This window comes from Pogona vitticeps, chromosome 5 (genome assembly GCF_051106095.1).
Source record: "Pogona vitticeps strain Pit_001003342236 chromosome 5, PviZW2.1, whole genome shotgun sequence".
Taxonomy (NCBI): Eukaryota; Metazoa; Chordata; class Lepidosauria; order Squamata; family Agamidae; genus Pogona; species Pogona vitticeps.
Window position 1 is genome coordinate 95,821,795 of NC_135787.1, and position 14,957 is coordinate 95,836,751.

The 14,957-nt window shown below is 39.5% G+C and overlaps 1 protein-coding gene across 5 annotated transcripts in view; it reads left to right on the forward strand.

Annotated features, from left to right (window-relative positions):
- The window catches only part of SLC75A1 (solute carrier family 75 member 1), a 34,320-nt gene extending 20,850 nt beyond the window's left edge, over positions 1-13,470 (forward strand). For all 5 annotated transcript variants that reach the window (XM_073000987.2, XM_078394110.1, XM_020811216.3 and 2 more), the window contains 7 exons: positions 1,496-1,604; positions 3,056-3,158; positions 4,625-4,733; positions 6,291-6,381; positions 8,921-8,968; positions 10,802-10,891; positions 12,412-13,470. In XM_073000987.2, coding sequence (XP_072857088.2) covers positions 1,496-1,604; positions 3,056-3,158; positions 4,625-4,733; positions 6,291-6,381; positions 8,921-8,968; positions 10,802-10,891; positions 12,412-12,518 — 657 coding nt within the window. In that variant the 3' untranslated portion in view covers positions 12,519-13,470. The remainder of the gene's footprint in view (positions 1-1,495; positions 1,605-3,055; positions 3,159-4,624; positions 4,734-6,290; positions 6,382-8,920; positions 8,969-10,801; positions 10,892-12,411) is intronic.
- Positions 13,471-14,957: the final 1,487 nt, after the last annotated feature.

Sequence of the window (14,957 nt, forward strand, 5' to 3'; positions counted from 1 at the left end):
AGTTGTTAGTAGTTTAGCTTCGGGGTCTTTTTCTTTAGTTTAGGGACTAAGTGGTGAGAATTCCCTCTTTTCTCTCTCACACACTCTCTTTTGGTTCTTCTCCTTTCCCAATTTTTTCTACCCCCTTTTTTTGTTGGGGTGGAATTAAGGCTTGGTGATTGCAGATCAGTCTGGAGAGTTGATTCTGGGGGGGGGGGGCACAACAGAATATCGGTGGTGACAGGGAAGGGGAGATATGCTGCCGGAGGGAATGTTGGCCATTTCAGGAGATCCTGAGTCCTGATCAGGTCCTGATCCCGGGCTCTAATGTTTCCTTCTCTGGACAGGTGCAAGGTAACCAGCTCAATCCATTGTCTTCCACTCTGTCCCTCCTGTTGCTGGATGCCAGTCCAGTCAAAATAAATCCCAACTGATTGCTGATCTGATTCTGGATGAAGGGGCTGACCTGGCATGTATAAGAGAGACCTGGGTGGGCACTGAGGGAAGGGTAGTTCTCTCTCTGATCTGCCCCCCAAGATGGAAATCCTGTTTTAGGGAGGGCATCCGGATTGGTTAGGGGGCCTGTTACCTGATCTTGATGGAGTCACACTCCCCCTGAAGAATCAGGTGTGAAATGTGGGTGCGCTTCTCAACCTGGCCCTCTCAGTGGAGAAACAGATCCTGGCTGTGGCCAAATCTGCCCTTTCCCATCTGAGGAAGATTGCACACCCCCGAGCCCTTCTTGACACAAGATCTCTAATAACATTGGTTCATGCATTGGTAATCTTGAGGACGGACTATTGCAATGCTCTCTACTTGGGGCTGCCGTTGAGGGTGGTTCGGAAGCTTCCGCAAATATGAAATGCAGTGGCCAGGCTGGTCACCAATACCTCTAAATTTGACCACATTTCACCTGTCCTGGCTCGCTTGCACTGGCTGCCAGTATGCTTCCGGGCCAAATTCAAGGTATTGATGTTAACTTACAAAGCCCTTTACAGCTTAGGACCTTGCTACCTGTCAGAGTGCTTTTCCCTCAGGTCATCTTCCCATCCCACCCACACTTCCCAGTCTTTAATGCTGCGGGTGGCCACTTCAAAAGAATCCCAGAAGGCATCAACCAGAAACCGGGCCTTTTCAGCTGTGGCCAGTCCGCTCTGGAACTCTCTTCCTGTGGAGGTGCGACTGGCCCCCACCCTCCTGAGCTTCTGCAAGCAAATTAAAACCTGGCTTTTTACCCAGGCCTTCTCAAGCACCACCCTTTCGTAAAAAATTATGATGGCCTGTTGTCTGCATCCTGTTTCCCAGACTGGTGATTTTAGTGGGGGGGGGGGGAGGTTTGTAGGGTTTTATTTGTTTTCTTTTAATATGTTTATATGGTTTTAATATTTTTAGCTGTATGTTTTATAATATTTTGTAAGCTAGCCAGAGTAGTGGCATGCTCACTAAATGGATGGGGTATGAATTTAAATAAATAAATACATAAATAAATAAATTTATTCCTCCCTTTTTTCCAAAGGTGTCCTCCATGATGTCAGGTTTTCGGTCGGCAACAAACCTAATCAATCCTCCAGCCTTATTCCAGTTCTCTGTAGTAAGCCAAAGAATGGAATCACCTTCAAAAGAGAGCAAGTCCTTCAGCTTTCTATGCTATTTTATGATTTAATCTGAGTATGATGGAACTTAACTATTTCAGAATCCATTGCTTTATTGTTCATGATACTGAAATACTTCTGTTATCTTCCTCTACAATAAGTGCTAGCCCTTCCCTGAAGACGCTCGCACCTCTACATTTTTTTTTCTTGGCAGTTATTCATTTATCCAGCACTAAGTATAGACTGTTTCAGAAAGATACTCTGCTTCTAGGAGTCTTCAGTTCAGCATTTGGGTGCTTCTAGCCAAAGAGCATGTAGAGCACCACTGGTCAAAAAGTATTGAGCAGTTATTTTGTCTTTTTTACCTTTTTTTTCCTGATGAGGGGGAAAAAGATGGAATAAACAGTAGGAAAACATGGGAGAACTACAAATAGAAGATGGAAACCCCATGAAGTCTATTAGCCTTTTCTAGAATAAACCTCAGACATATCTTCTGAAAGGATTTAAGACACAACGAGTGGAAAAGCCCACTTATAGCAGGTGTATTAGTCAGAAGAATCACTGACTACATGGAATCATATATATTCACATATCAAACAGTATGCGAATCACATTGCCAGTCTCGTAGGATATATGAATCAATCTTTCCTAAGTGCCAACCTCCTTACATTAGCTTTCATTTGTAGCAAGCCTATGCAGTCTCATGCAAGCAGAATGAAACATGGGCTTTAAGACGAAGGCATCAAGTAGTGTGTAGAAGACATCAAGATCAAGTAGACATCAAGAACAGCTGCAACACTAACAAATTTATTTGTGAGGAAAAAGGCATCCTCAATAGCTTTGTGTAGATCTAGCATATTAGCTGTTAGCTTTCTTAATAGAGTCATTAAACAATTATAATCCACATTTCACACAACTTTGGGTAGCATTCAACATCTTGAAAATGAAACGTGGGGCCCCCAAACATGCTGAAGAAAGGAAAGGATTGCATGGAATAGTGCAAGAGAGAGATCTGTATTGTAGCCACTGAAGATTTTTTTAAAAGTTGTTTTAAAATACATTAATATTTGGCAGGTATAGGAACACTGTACAGGAAGCACCTGAGATTATTGGGTAGTGCCAGCCTCAGCCTTAGTATTTAATATGCACCAATTCTAAATATCTTAACCAGTAAAATATGAAGTCAGTAAGAAAATCCTGGTTAAGAGAGAGTTTGCTTACCATTAACTGTTACCAGTGCAGCTGAAAAATTAGTGTACATTGTGGCTGATACCTGATTGATTTACAAATCGTAATCTGCAAGGGGGCACCATTATTTCTGCAATGGACTGTTACATCCTTCGAGTGTAGTTACAGTCTCCTATTTCCACAATTGGAGGCTGCTATGAGCTTAGCAAAGTCCAAGGGTTACTTGTTCCAATGATTTTTGCACACTTTTTTGTAATTATTCTAAATGGACTAGGAATATTTCATTATTTTAATAGATCTCAAGATCCTGGGTTTGGTATACTTCTTATACCTATTCCTCTTCTCTGGTCTGGAATACACACTGAGCTTTCTTGTCCATCAACACTTCCAGTTTAGCAGGTATTTTATATAGTATTTGTTTCATGTGCAAAACCCAAGAGCCTTAGAGAACACTGGCACCATTTAACCCAAATGTACAATAGTAGATCTCTCCCTACCTGCCTGGGGGTAGAGGCTGTTTCTGACACTGACTGATTGAGACAAGTGCTCTACTGCTAATAAAGAAATAATTTGTTTGTCAGCCTAAGCAGAATATTTTATTTTAATGTGAGCTTTCATGAACATGTCTGCTTCCTCACATGCTTGTTACCAAAAAGACATTTATCTTTTGCAGAGAGCCCACTATTCACCTGCTTCTAGTGTATTTAGCAAAAATGGCCAAGGACAGGTGTATAGTCACTCCATGGAGGAGTTAGTTCTTAGAAGCCTGAGCACTCTAGGAAAAAGGGTCCCCATCCAAGTGGACTTGTCCATGAAATCCCACATGAAAATATAGCAGTTAGTCTTTGAAGTGCCACAAAGTTTTTGACTTCTTTATTTTTTCTTTCTCTTTTTTTTCACCAAAATGGTAAAGATTGTTATGAATTAGTCATGAGATTCTTTGAGTCACAATCCGTATATTTCAGAGCTGTCCTTAAATGTTAGCAACTGGCAATTCTTTGTTTTAAACTACTCTCCTTACATTTGGCACAAGTCTAGATTGAGCAGATGATTCTGTCATTTATGCCTTCAGTTGATTTTTCCAAAAGTGCAGGCTCTGAAATTGTTCTGAGCTCCTGAATCAAGGGGGCAAAACCACAGTCAGGAATTAGTCATTAAGAGAGAGAAAAAATGAAGACCATAATCTTGTTTTGCAGAACAATACAAGAAAGGAATGCCTGTAAAAAAAAATAAATAACTTCTATATACAGAGGAGAAATAGTTTATGGGTTGTCTTTTTATTCCCAATGAATGTTGATATTTTCCTAAGAAGGAAGTTTATCTGCATAAAGAGTAAACTAAAAAAACCTGCATCTTTTCTTCTAATAATTATAAATTTGTTCATAAAACACTGTAATAAACAGTTCAAAAGTTTTTTAATAGCTGCAGTTTTTCTAGCAGACTAAATTAGCTGCAAATCTTTGAAAGATTTTAAAGCAGTTTCTTACTATGTTCTCAAATTAATATATAATTACCTGGAGAAGATAATGCATTTTCTCTTATAAATATGATATATAATATATTAGGGGGGGAAACTGGTTGTTTTTCTCTGTTGGCTTAGTTGCTAAGACAGTCTGGTTTCAGTTAGTATCCAGTGGGCAGAACTTTGAGTCTGTTAATTTTCTCCTGTTGGGGTTGGGGTGACAGGATTTTGAACATGACTCAAATTGTGTGCATCTATATGCATGTACACAGGAAGAAGTATCTTTCAACACTCTGAACTATTGGCTGCCTCCAGCTGCATATGACGAAGAATAGGATTTGTTTTCTCCCTTTGTTCTTGGCCTTTTATTTGTTTTTATTTCATTTTGCCTATTTCCTCTTAGCATGGAACAAGGGAAGATGTTTTTCTTCATTGGAATTATGATGGCGATGATCCAAGGAGGTTACACTCGCCAAATTAAGCCAGGAAATGAACTAAAGACTGTTAAAATGGTACATTTCTGTGTAGCTTTTAAAAATGTCTTATTTTTTCCATTTGCCTCATACATTTTTTTAAATTTGTTCAGAACAAGGTACTTTTTCTTTCATTTAACTCTTAACACTGATACCTTTACCTCTACTTGTGAAGTCTTTAAAAAGAAATATCTTATTATGTAGCACATATATTGAAGTCACCAATTGCATTTTTAAAAAGTAGAATGAGTTGTGCCAGGCTTGAAACTCAAAGATCTCATTTGACCTCTACTTCATTATCTGGTAATGCAACCCCTCAATTCAAGAAGTGGAGGCAGAAGATTTTTTCATTACATTGACCCATGGGGTATTTACTTTTTACATATGTTAGAAATTTATCCTATGACAGTGGTCTGTAAAGCAAATGCTGAAACTTGGTTAAATTTATCCATAGACAGTCTTTGTATTGACAGAATTGGTTCTGATCACTTCATCATATTAGCTGTGCCCTCATGCAGAAACGTTGGTGGCACAGCTGCAAATGGGTAAGGAGCTGAAAGATAGAATGGAGAGTACTATTTTATAGATCCTTACCCATTTTCAATCAGGATTACTGTTGATGGGACAGGATAGAATATAAATGGCAATTTGCCTTTCAGACAACTTCCTCTAAATTATTCGTCCTTGTAAGGTTTGTTTAATAATGAGCTCTTTAAAGCTGGATACTTTAATACTTTTGGCATTCGGTATGTTAGACTGGGAACTGACTCAAGGGCTTGAATACACAGGAAAGCAAGCGTGGTGGTGGGCATGAAGGCAAGGCTGTGGTTAGACTAAAGCAGGAGAACGGAGAGCTGTGGGAAATAGCCAGGAAGAGCAATTTTATTTTTAACCACTCTATACTATATGTGGAAGGTTGTCCATCATTTTGAGTATAATGTTGAACTGCAATTTCCAGTTCTAGTAGCTGATCTCGAATTATTCTTTCTTGGTTCAAGCATTCTGTGAAAACTGAGTTGGCCACATCCCTTAAAGTCACTGGCTCCCTAGCCCAAGTGGCATCTGGACCTTTTCAAGGTGGTACTTTGTCCAGAGAGTCAGCTTTGCCTGCTCCCTTTCTCTGCACAAGAAAAGTAAGGGTGGACACAGTTTGCCATAGCTTTGAGAACTGGCTGAGTTGCAGACCCATCAAACTCCTGAAGTGCCCACTGACTGCACTTTGCTTCCCACACGCCATTCCTACCCATAGATCTTTGGCAAGGTGTCGGTTAGTGAGGTAACCTCTACAAAACAGACAGGAGACCACATTGGGCCATCTGAGGCCTGTGAATAGGCCGTTCATCTCTCTAGGCGCCAGTCAAGCGCTCCTCTTTAGCTGGTGCAATGTAAGCACTGAGTGAATTTCAGCAGCTGAGCACAGCAGGGGACAGCTGGCAGTAGCTTTGAGAATCGTATTTTTGATATTCAGTGACCTGCTGTCAAAATTAACAGGTCCGAAACAACAGGCTTTAGATTCTCACTATTTGTGTAAGACTTTTCATATTATGAACAATGAGATTTTTTTTACTAACCCCTCCCCTGTCTTTCTTTTGGCAGGCAATAATGCTGTTGGCTCCCGCTTTCCTTTTAATTGGCTGGGGTGCTAATGTGGTCATCCTGAGCATAGGACTCTTATTCTACTCTTTTGGTGAGCAGCTCTCTGACATGGAAGCAGAATGAAGCATTCTAAATCCACTGAATAGATTTCCAAAGTTCATTACTGTAGATGTCTTTAGGTTTCAAAGCTGCTTTCCACACTTTCAAAACCTTGGAGGAACTGTAGCACAGTTTATTCTAATGTTAACAACATTCCTAGAAGTTGCCATGGTGATGTTTAGAGATGTATCACAGCTTATGCTGGATCTTTCCAGCCTTCTTCCATGGCCTGAAGCCAATACATAATTATTTTAATCAGCAATCTTGCCTTGGCATGTTTCTTTAAAAAGGAAATTTGCTGTTCTAGAAATTGATACTTCTTGCACATTAAACATTGGGAAACAAGTCAAGGAGACTTATATGATCAGTATGTAAAGGTATAGGTGCATCTAGACAAGGAGGCTGTCCCAGGTTGATTCAAGTGAAACTGAAGTTTCCTGTTACAATTAAATTGCTATTATCATTCACATGGAGTATTTAATTATCCCAGGCAATTATCGAGGCAAGCGTCCGCACCATACCACAAACTGCTACAGTTCTCATCAGGATTGCAGGTCACCCATTCTCCATTGTCCTATTTCCTGCTTCTATTTTTAAAAAAAAATTTTGCCAAGTGACAAAGAAATATATGAATATACCAACTTGTGAATTTGCCATGCTTGCCTGACATTGTGGTATGCTTGAAGAGCATAATTTTAAAAAAATTGTTCATGAGAGACAAGAGGTGCTCAGTTGAGGGCAATGTTCTGAAGTGATGTACCAGCATACCCTGTAGAAGGGCGCAATATGTCAGTACAATGGGAACATTCCTGTCCACTGAGTGTCTCTTGTCTCTTATCCAAACAGTTTCTTGAAAATATGCCTTTTTGTTGTTCTTTAAGATTCCCCACCATTAATGTCACTCAATGAGACACCCACCATTGTTCCTTTGGACTGATATAGGCAATCAAACATGCTGGAAGCTGGGGGAAAAAAGGTAATGCAAATGGAATCGCTACAAAAAACACTAGCCCAACCAGCTGACCTAAAAGTAATGAAAGTCCATGAAAAAGTATCAGGATTACTCATAATTAGCTATATGTCATGTAATCAAAGGAAAATACAATTTTAACTGAGCTAATTCTGGCACCATCAACCATCAGGTAAACTGCAGTGTAATCATGCCCAGAACAGGTGCCATCAGTGACCTACAAGTGTAAACGTGGGTTAAAACTCCAGCAGAATGCACAAAGGTTCTGGCAAATGGTAGTTTTTCAGATGGCCACTGAAAATTTCAACCAGCCTTTTCATTTGCATCTTAATCCCTGAGTCAACATCGTCCCAAAGTCACACCAACAGCTGCCACATTGTTTTCCAAAAGAAAAGCAATCCAGAAGGATTGGTCGAGTTTCACTTAGAATGTAAAGTTCAAGAAAGCTTCTCCATGGAAATCTGTGAAGTCCAGCTGTTGCAATAATTCTTGTAAAACACTGAGATTCACTGAAAAGCTGCTCTCTGCATGTGCAGGGTCAGGATCTGGCCTGAAGCTGCTCAGGGTCAGTAGAGGCAGCATGCTTAACATTTGACCTACCTTTTCCCTGTTACCTGCATCTGAAGATGTTCATATACATAGAGGAGCATGTGACCCTCTAAATATTGTTGAATTCTAACTCCCATCAATCCTAGCCAGTCTGGCAAATACTGAGAGATGAGAGATGTAGTAGTTCATCAGCATCTGCAGGTTTCTCACCACTTGTATTCATGCTTCTTTGTCCACGTGAGGAACCCTGCTGCTTTTGCACACATATAAGTTAGGTATTTCCCTGACCTATATGTATGTAAAACTACAGGTCCTATAGCATTTGCCAATTTATACCCACACCAGCCCAAGCTGACTGCCCTGTCCTTCTTAGACTGGAAGGCATTCTGCCTGGTAGATTTCTCCACAGGGCATTGCTTCAACCTCAAGATGTCTGTTCCAGATCTTGATTGATATCTGAAATTAAGAAACGGTACCCCCTCATTTTACTCTCCTTCCCTTTTTAATTATTTCAGCTTTTCATACATGCCACTATGACTGTCATAAATTATCATTAGTTTTCTTATTATATAATCTTTGGAATCATAAAAGTGTATGTTGTACAACTTCTCAGATGACTAGAAATTACAAGTCAGAATGAAAGACAGAAGAGATTTTTTAAAACAAACAAACATGAAAGACTAACTGCTATATTTTAATATGAGCTTTTGTGGGTAAGTCCACTGCCTCAGACTATGCCAACTCTGGCACAAAATGCTGAGTAAATTGCAGTGTAATCTGTATTTGTCTATTCAACTTCTCCCATCCAAAGATTTACAAAAGTGAATATATTTGTGTGTGCATGCTATCAGATGTGCAGTTGTTATTTCTGCAAGAACTGTGTTTGGCTTTGCCGAAATGACCTCACTAAGTCATGGTTTGATATGGCTTTTTGCTATCCTTTGCAATCTACGATCTGTGTTCCCACTTTATTAATGACATTAAAGAGTACAATTTTTTGATTTGCTTCTAGCTTCTGCGGTTGTCGTTCCTTGTTTGTCTACAGTGGTGTCTAGTTATGGTAAGTTTCGACAGTGCCCTCCCCAATTAGAAATAAATGCCTCCCCATTTCAACAGTGTCTTGACTCATTAAAGCTGGATTTCTCTCAGATTTGTTTTTCCTCCATTGAGGATGGTTTGTACTAAAAATCCAAATAAATTCAACATTGCCTCATCCAGTGTCCTGTTATATACGACATACTCAAGACTCTAGCTGTAGTGCAAGCAAAAACAAGCATTTGGAATACCATTAGTATTGAGTGAAAAATGTTTCAGATATATGTAACGTGTGTTTATAGATATGGGACTTAAAATGTTTATTTCCATCTGTGTCATGACAATGACAGCTGCAGTTATGGTGGGCTAGAGCTCATTAAATTCTCTATAAATGAAATTGCTGATAATTGCAGATGGAAACTACTGCTCCATTTCAACATCTTGTATGTGCATCAGTGAAGATGAAAGTTCAAACTAATGCTATGAGCTAGCAAATGTGTTAACCAAACAGTAGTTCAAGCAGAAATTGCATTTGTCTTACTTGTTTATCCTAGGACTTAGCATTCTTATCATGAGCAACTATAGTTCCAGAGCAGATATGAGGGATTCCAGCTAGTAGAATCTTAATTCTGAATCCTAGCAGAGAAACAAAGGCACAATAGGAAATGGACATGAGGTGACCCATTACATGTTGGATACACAAAGAAAGAGGGATGAAAAATTATTTCACACACATTCTTTTTTCATAAAAACATAGTTTAGAAAAATATCCATTGTGATTGACCTAGTTTTACCTAGACTATTCAAGATAGGAGAATGAGATAGAAATAGTTTGGATGTTTGTATAAGCAGTATAAACATGCTGTAATTATTGGAATTCTTCAGAAATGGGATAGGAGAGGCCGGTGCTTGTGTTCCGTTTCACCAGGTGGTTGCCTAGTGGCAGGGCCAGGATCTGAGCTGAAGATGAAGGGTCAGTAGGAGCAGCAGGCTGAACACGTGGCCAGCCTGCCACTTTTGCCTGCAGCCCCCCTCATTCAGTAGCTTTTTGCCACCACCTAGCACACTAGGGGAAATATGAACATGCACATGGCAGCTTCTGCACAACAAATTTAGCACTCAGCTCCCAAACAGCTTGGCAGCTGTTTGGCAAGGACTTCAGCTTCTGAGGCTGCATCTGTTAACAGAAGAGCTCCAGCGTGTGGATTCAGTCACTTTCCTAGTTCAGATAGGGCCTGAAAAAGAAGAAACACAAATGCTGCCTACAATTTGCATTTCTTTTTTTCTTTTTGAAATGTCTCTCTTGATGCTGCTAAGGAGCATAACATGTAACAAATATTTTTCTCTATTGTCCTGTTCAGTTACCACTTTCCTATTCATTGTCAAGACGAAAATTACTGAAATGTCCAACATTACAACAAGGTGGTGGTGGTGATGGAGGGACAGATACATACAGCATATAACATATTATTACAAATTAGATTGAACACATAATATTTAAAAACTATTATACCAAAAATAATTAAAGAAAAACACATAATCCAAAAAAAGAAATTTTCAAAGAAAATGTGTAGCCTCTGCTGCCACCTTTACCATCGCCCAAAAGCTTGGCTAAAGAGAAAAGTGCTTGTGGGAGGACAGGAGACGGTGGCAAATTAACTTCTCACAACCTAAGGGGAAATCACTGAATAGGCCCTCTATTGTGTCCTTGTCAAGTTTACCCATGAGAGTGTCGGGCCCAAGAAAAGGGCCTTCCCTGAAAATCTTAAAACTTGAGTTGGCTTGTTGGGGAGACGTGCATCTTCGAATATCCAAATATACTGGGGAAAAGAATGATGTCCAGCTTATGTTTCCACAGGATTAGCAAGCCAAAAAGGAACACTCATGGGCACCTTGAGGAGTCTAGGGGCCCTTGGAAGAGCTATTGGACCAATCATGTCAGCAACAGGTAATGTGGAAGTGTGTGCATATATTTGCTGCTACTGTAGATGTTGTTGTTTTGGATAAATTTCACTCGGGAAAAGACTATAGAAAGAAAATTTTGTTTTATGTGAAACTCATACTGTGTATACCATGGGAAGAACAATAATCTTCAAACTTAACCAGTGGGGAAAAAGCTATTTTAGAATTTGGCAATGTTTTAAAGGGGAAATGCTGCCCTCATTCTGAGTCTTAAATTTGGAAGTTTGCATTTCAAGGCCTTGAAATGCAAGCTATGACAAGGAGGAGGAGCAGGAGATGGAATGAAAAGACTGTAAGAAATTAGTGAGAATACTGGAACTCAGCAGGTGGATATGTTAAGAGATAAAATTTTATTGGAAGAGAAAGAAATGGCCAAGTAGGGAAGACAGGAAGGTAGCAGAGTGAAATGGAGCTACCGTGAAAAGGGAAAACAGCAGAGACGAAAAGAAAAGAAAAAAGGGACAGAAAGGTCAGTGTTTACCCTGTGAGAAATGGCACAACACAGCAGTAGCTGCCAGCAGCAGCCTGGGAAACAATGGAACTGTCACTGTGGCTTAGAATTGAAGTTATTTATACTTGGTCTGTAGAGTTATAGCTGTTACTTATTTAATGCTGTTACTTACTAAAAACGTAAAGCTCAGATTTACAGAACTATCCTCCTTCAAGCTGACTATAGAACTCCAAAATATTACAAAACAACAGATTTGTAATACTCTGCAATTGCCCAAAAATAAAAGCAGAAACACTGTTTTTTCAGCAACACATTTTAATCTTTTTTTAACATTTGTAATTGCGGAAACTGCCTCGATATTGAAATGGGTTGTGTTTGTTACTGCATGTGGAACTGAACGTACTATAGCAATTACTTATGTTGTTGACTGGACAATTGCAGAGGTCTGAAATTCTTAACGGTTAGAGCAGTATGACAATGGAACCAATTACCTCAGGAAGTAGTGAGCGCTCCAAAGCTAGAGGCTTTTAAGAGGAAATGGGGTAACCATCTGTCAGATATCCTTTGATTTGTATTCCTGCATTGAGCAGGGGGTTGGCCCCTTTCAACTCCATTATTCTATGATTCTGTGAATGTCAATTAACAGAGCTGTCATAAAGCTTGTGTTAAGCAGGGGTAACTACAGGAAACATCCTAGAGGATCAAGTTATACTTTCAGTCCTTCTGTATTTCTCATTGTACAATTTTAGAAGCTTAACTGAACAGTTGTTTTCCTGGATAAATGTAATGTGCTTTCAGGGCTAATCCAGGACCTTAAAAGGTATTCTTGGATGGGAGCAGAGGAAGCAGTACCCACCGCATTTCAGGGCCTTGAAATACAAATTATGAAAAGTAGGAGTATCTGATAGAAACGAAGGCTGCATCTTTTGGAAATGGCAGGGATACTCTCAGTTTGGTACTAACTGTGTATCACAGAGGCTATTTTGCATTAAGATCACGTGTTTTATGGTCATTAAACAATGTTCTGAAAAGCATGGCTTTTGTTTTCATTCCAGTATACTGGCTGGCAGGAGCTGAAGTTTGTTTCACTGTTTGTGCCTTTTTGTTCTTGCTCCCCTTCATCCTGCTTCGAAGCATTCAAGACCAAATGAAAAGCGAATAAGTTACTACTATTTTCTAAGAAACTCTGAAAATAATGCTGAAGCTGCTGGGCAAGAAGTGCTTTATGGAACATCGTATTGTTATGGAATAGCATATTGTATTGATGTTCTAGAAAATTAACTCAGCTGTCACTGAGCACTCTTTTGAACACCATTTCCTGGAAAGCATTGAATTTAAACATAGGGCTCTCTTAAATTGTTTTCTTCTGCACTGTGATGAAGACCTCCAATGGAGAAATTTCAGATGCTGCCATTCTGCAAAACGTTTCTGCAGAGAAACATTTGAAGAAAACGAAAGTTTGTGAAAGAAAGAAATGTGAAGTGTCCACAGATGAATGGTAGACACATGGTGTGTCATCTCTTTACAGATAAGAGAGCATAGTTATATCAATAAGGAGTGGGTGTACATTGGCTTTTCCTACCTTGGTACTCTTCAGGTGTGTTTAGACCACAACTCCCAGAAGATCCTAGCTAAGCATCTGTGAAACATTTCATTGGCATGCATCTGCCAAGAACAGGGAAATCTGTCTGTGTGTATTTTAACCATGAAATTCGTCTCTTAGTTTGGCTTTAACAAACTGCATATTGGTATAGTTGTCTGGCCCTTCTGATGTTCCACTGCATTGCTCATCACCCCTAGACATATTCCAAATAGTGAGGGATTATGGGAGTTTTTGTCTACATATCTGAAGGACCACATTTCATTTTCTTTTGTTTTTTCTCTTCCTGTTCCAGTTTTTATATTTTTTTAAATATTGTATGCCATCTATTGAGGTCCTATTGAGGAGAAAGGCAGGATATAGATGTTATAAATAATAATAACAATGTTCTCTATCTCTGCCTCAAACCAAAGATCTTAATGGAAAGCCAGAAAGTAGAGAAAGATATGGTTTACATGTTTACTATTGTTCATTTCTACAACATATAGAGATTGCAGGTTTTGGCTGCAACAAATATAGGCCTTTGTGTACTTTTTAGGCAACCTAGGATTCAAACCTATCGTGTGATGCCTCTCTGGATTAAAATATGCCTTTTTTCTGAACACATGCAGACAGAGAAATCCACACACTTCATTCATCTGCTTTGCACATGATTTTTTTCTCATGTGATTGTGTGCGTGTGTGCATGTGCACAAATACACACAGACACACTACTAAAGAAAAATGTTTAAGAAGCTCTGACTTCTCTGAAATTCACACTTTCTGGCCTAGATAATAAACTCCAAGATACAAGGGCAACATTTGGCTTTGTTGTTGTTGTTGTTGTTGCTGCTGTTGTTGCATACGGCACATATTGACAGGCTATTTCACATATTCCAGAACTGAGTTACAGAACTACAATGATGAATTAAAATTCATTCTCAGAGCTGAAAGTAATTTTGAGGGGAAATTCCCAAGCAAATCCTCTTATCACCAAATCAGTCACTTGCCAATTTAGCACTGTATTTGTTAATGTAAATAAAATACAGTGGTGCCTCGCTAGACAGTTACCCCGCATGACAGTTTTTTCGCTAGATATTGACTTTGTGATCGCTATAGCGATTCGCAGAACAGTGATTCCTATGGGGCAATTTCGCTGGACAATGTTTGGTCCCTGCTTTGCAAACCGATTTTCGCTAGACAACGATTTTGACTGCTCCCTCCGCGCTCACAAAACGGGTGTTTTCGGGACATAAGCTTCGCAAGACAGCTATTTAAACAGCTGACCGGCGGTTCGCAAAGCGGCTTTCCTATGGCCGATCTTCGCTAGACAACGACGATTCTTCCCCATTGGAACGCATTAAACAGGTTTCATTGCATAAGGAAATGCTTTTCGCTGGACAGCGAATTCAGTGGAACGGATTATCGTCTAGCGAGGCATCACTGTAACTGGAAGTGATTTTCAGAAATTAAAGATCCTGTTCCCGCAAACTGCCTCACAACAAATAAGATCCCAAGGGAAACACTGCTGCTGTTGAGGTCATCTGTCTTACACAGCGTAAGTTAAATCAACAGGATTCCAACTACTGGTTAATTCAGCTGAACCTAGTTCTCTTACACACATGTATTCCACTGATTTTGCACGTATTTAGTCATACACTCTCTGATACAACTGTTGCCTAACTTATATCATCACACAATGGTTAATTTGAAGTGTAACTAATCCACTCTCACATTTCTGAAACTCAATTTTTCTCCCATAAAGGAGCACAACATTGGTGGTGTTTGGAAAGAGGGTCCCTTTGGGAAGCAGTACCACCAAGGATGGCCTTTTGGAATACAGCTGGCCAGGTGCTGTATGAGGCTTGGGTCTACTATGTGGCTCAATGAAAACACCTTGCGTGGTAATATTATTTCCAGCTTTTGTAACATCATACATCTTGGGCCTACAGTATTGTTTTCATTTGTATGTACCAAAATGTCAACTGTAAAGTATAGTATGTTTTGTGTTATGCTGATTTT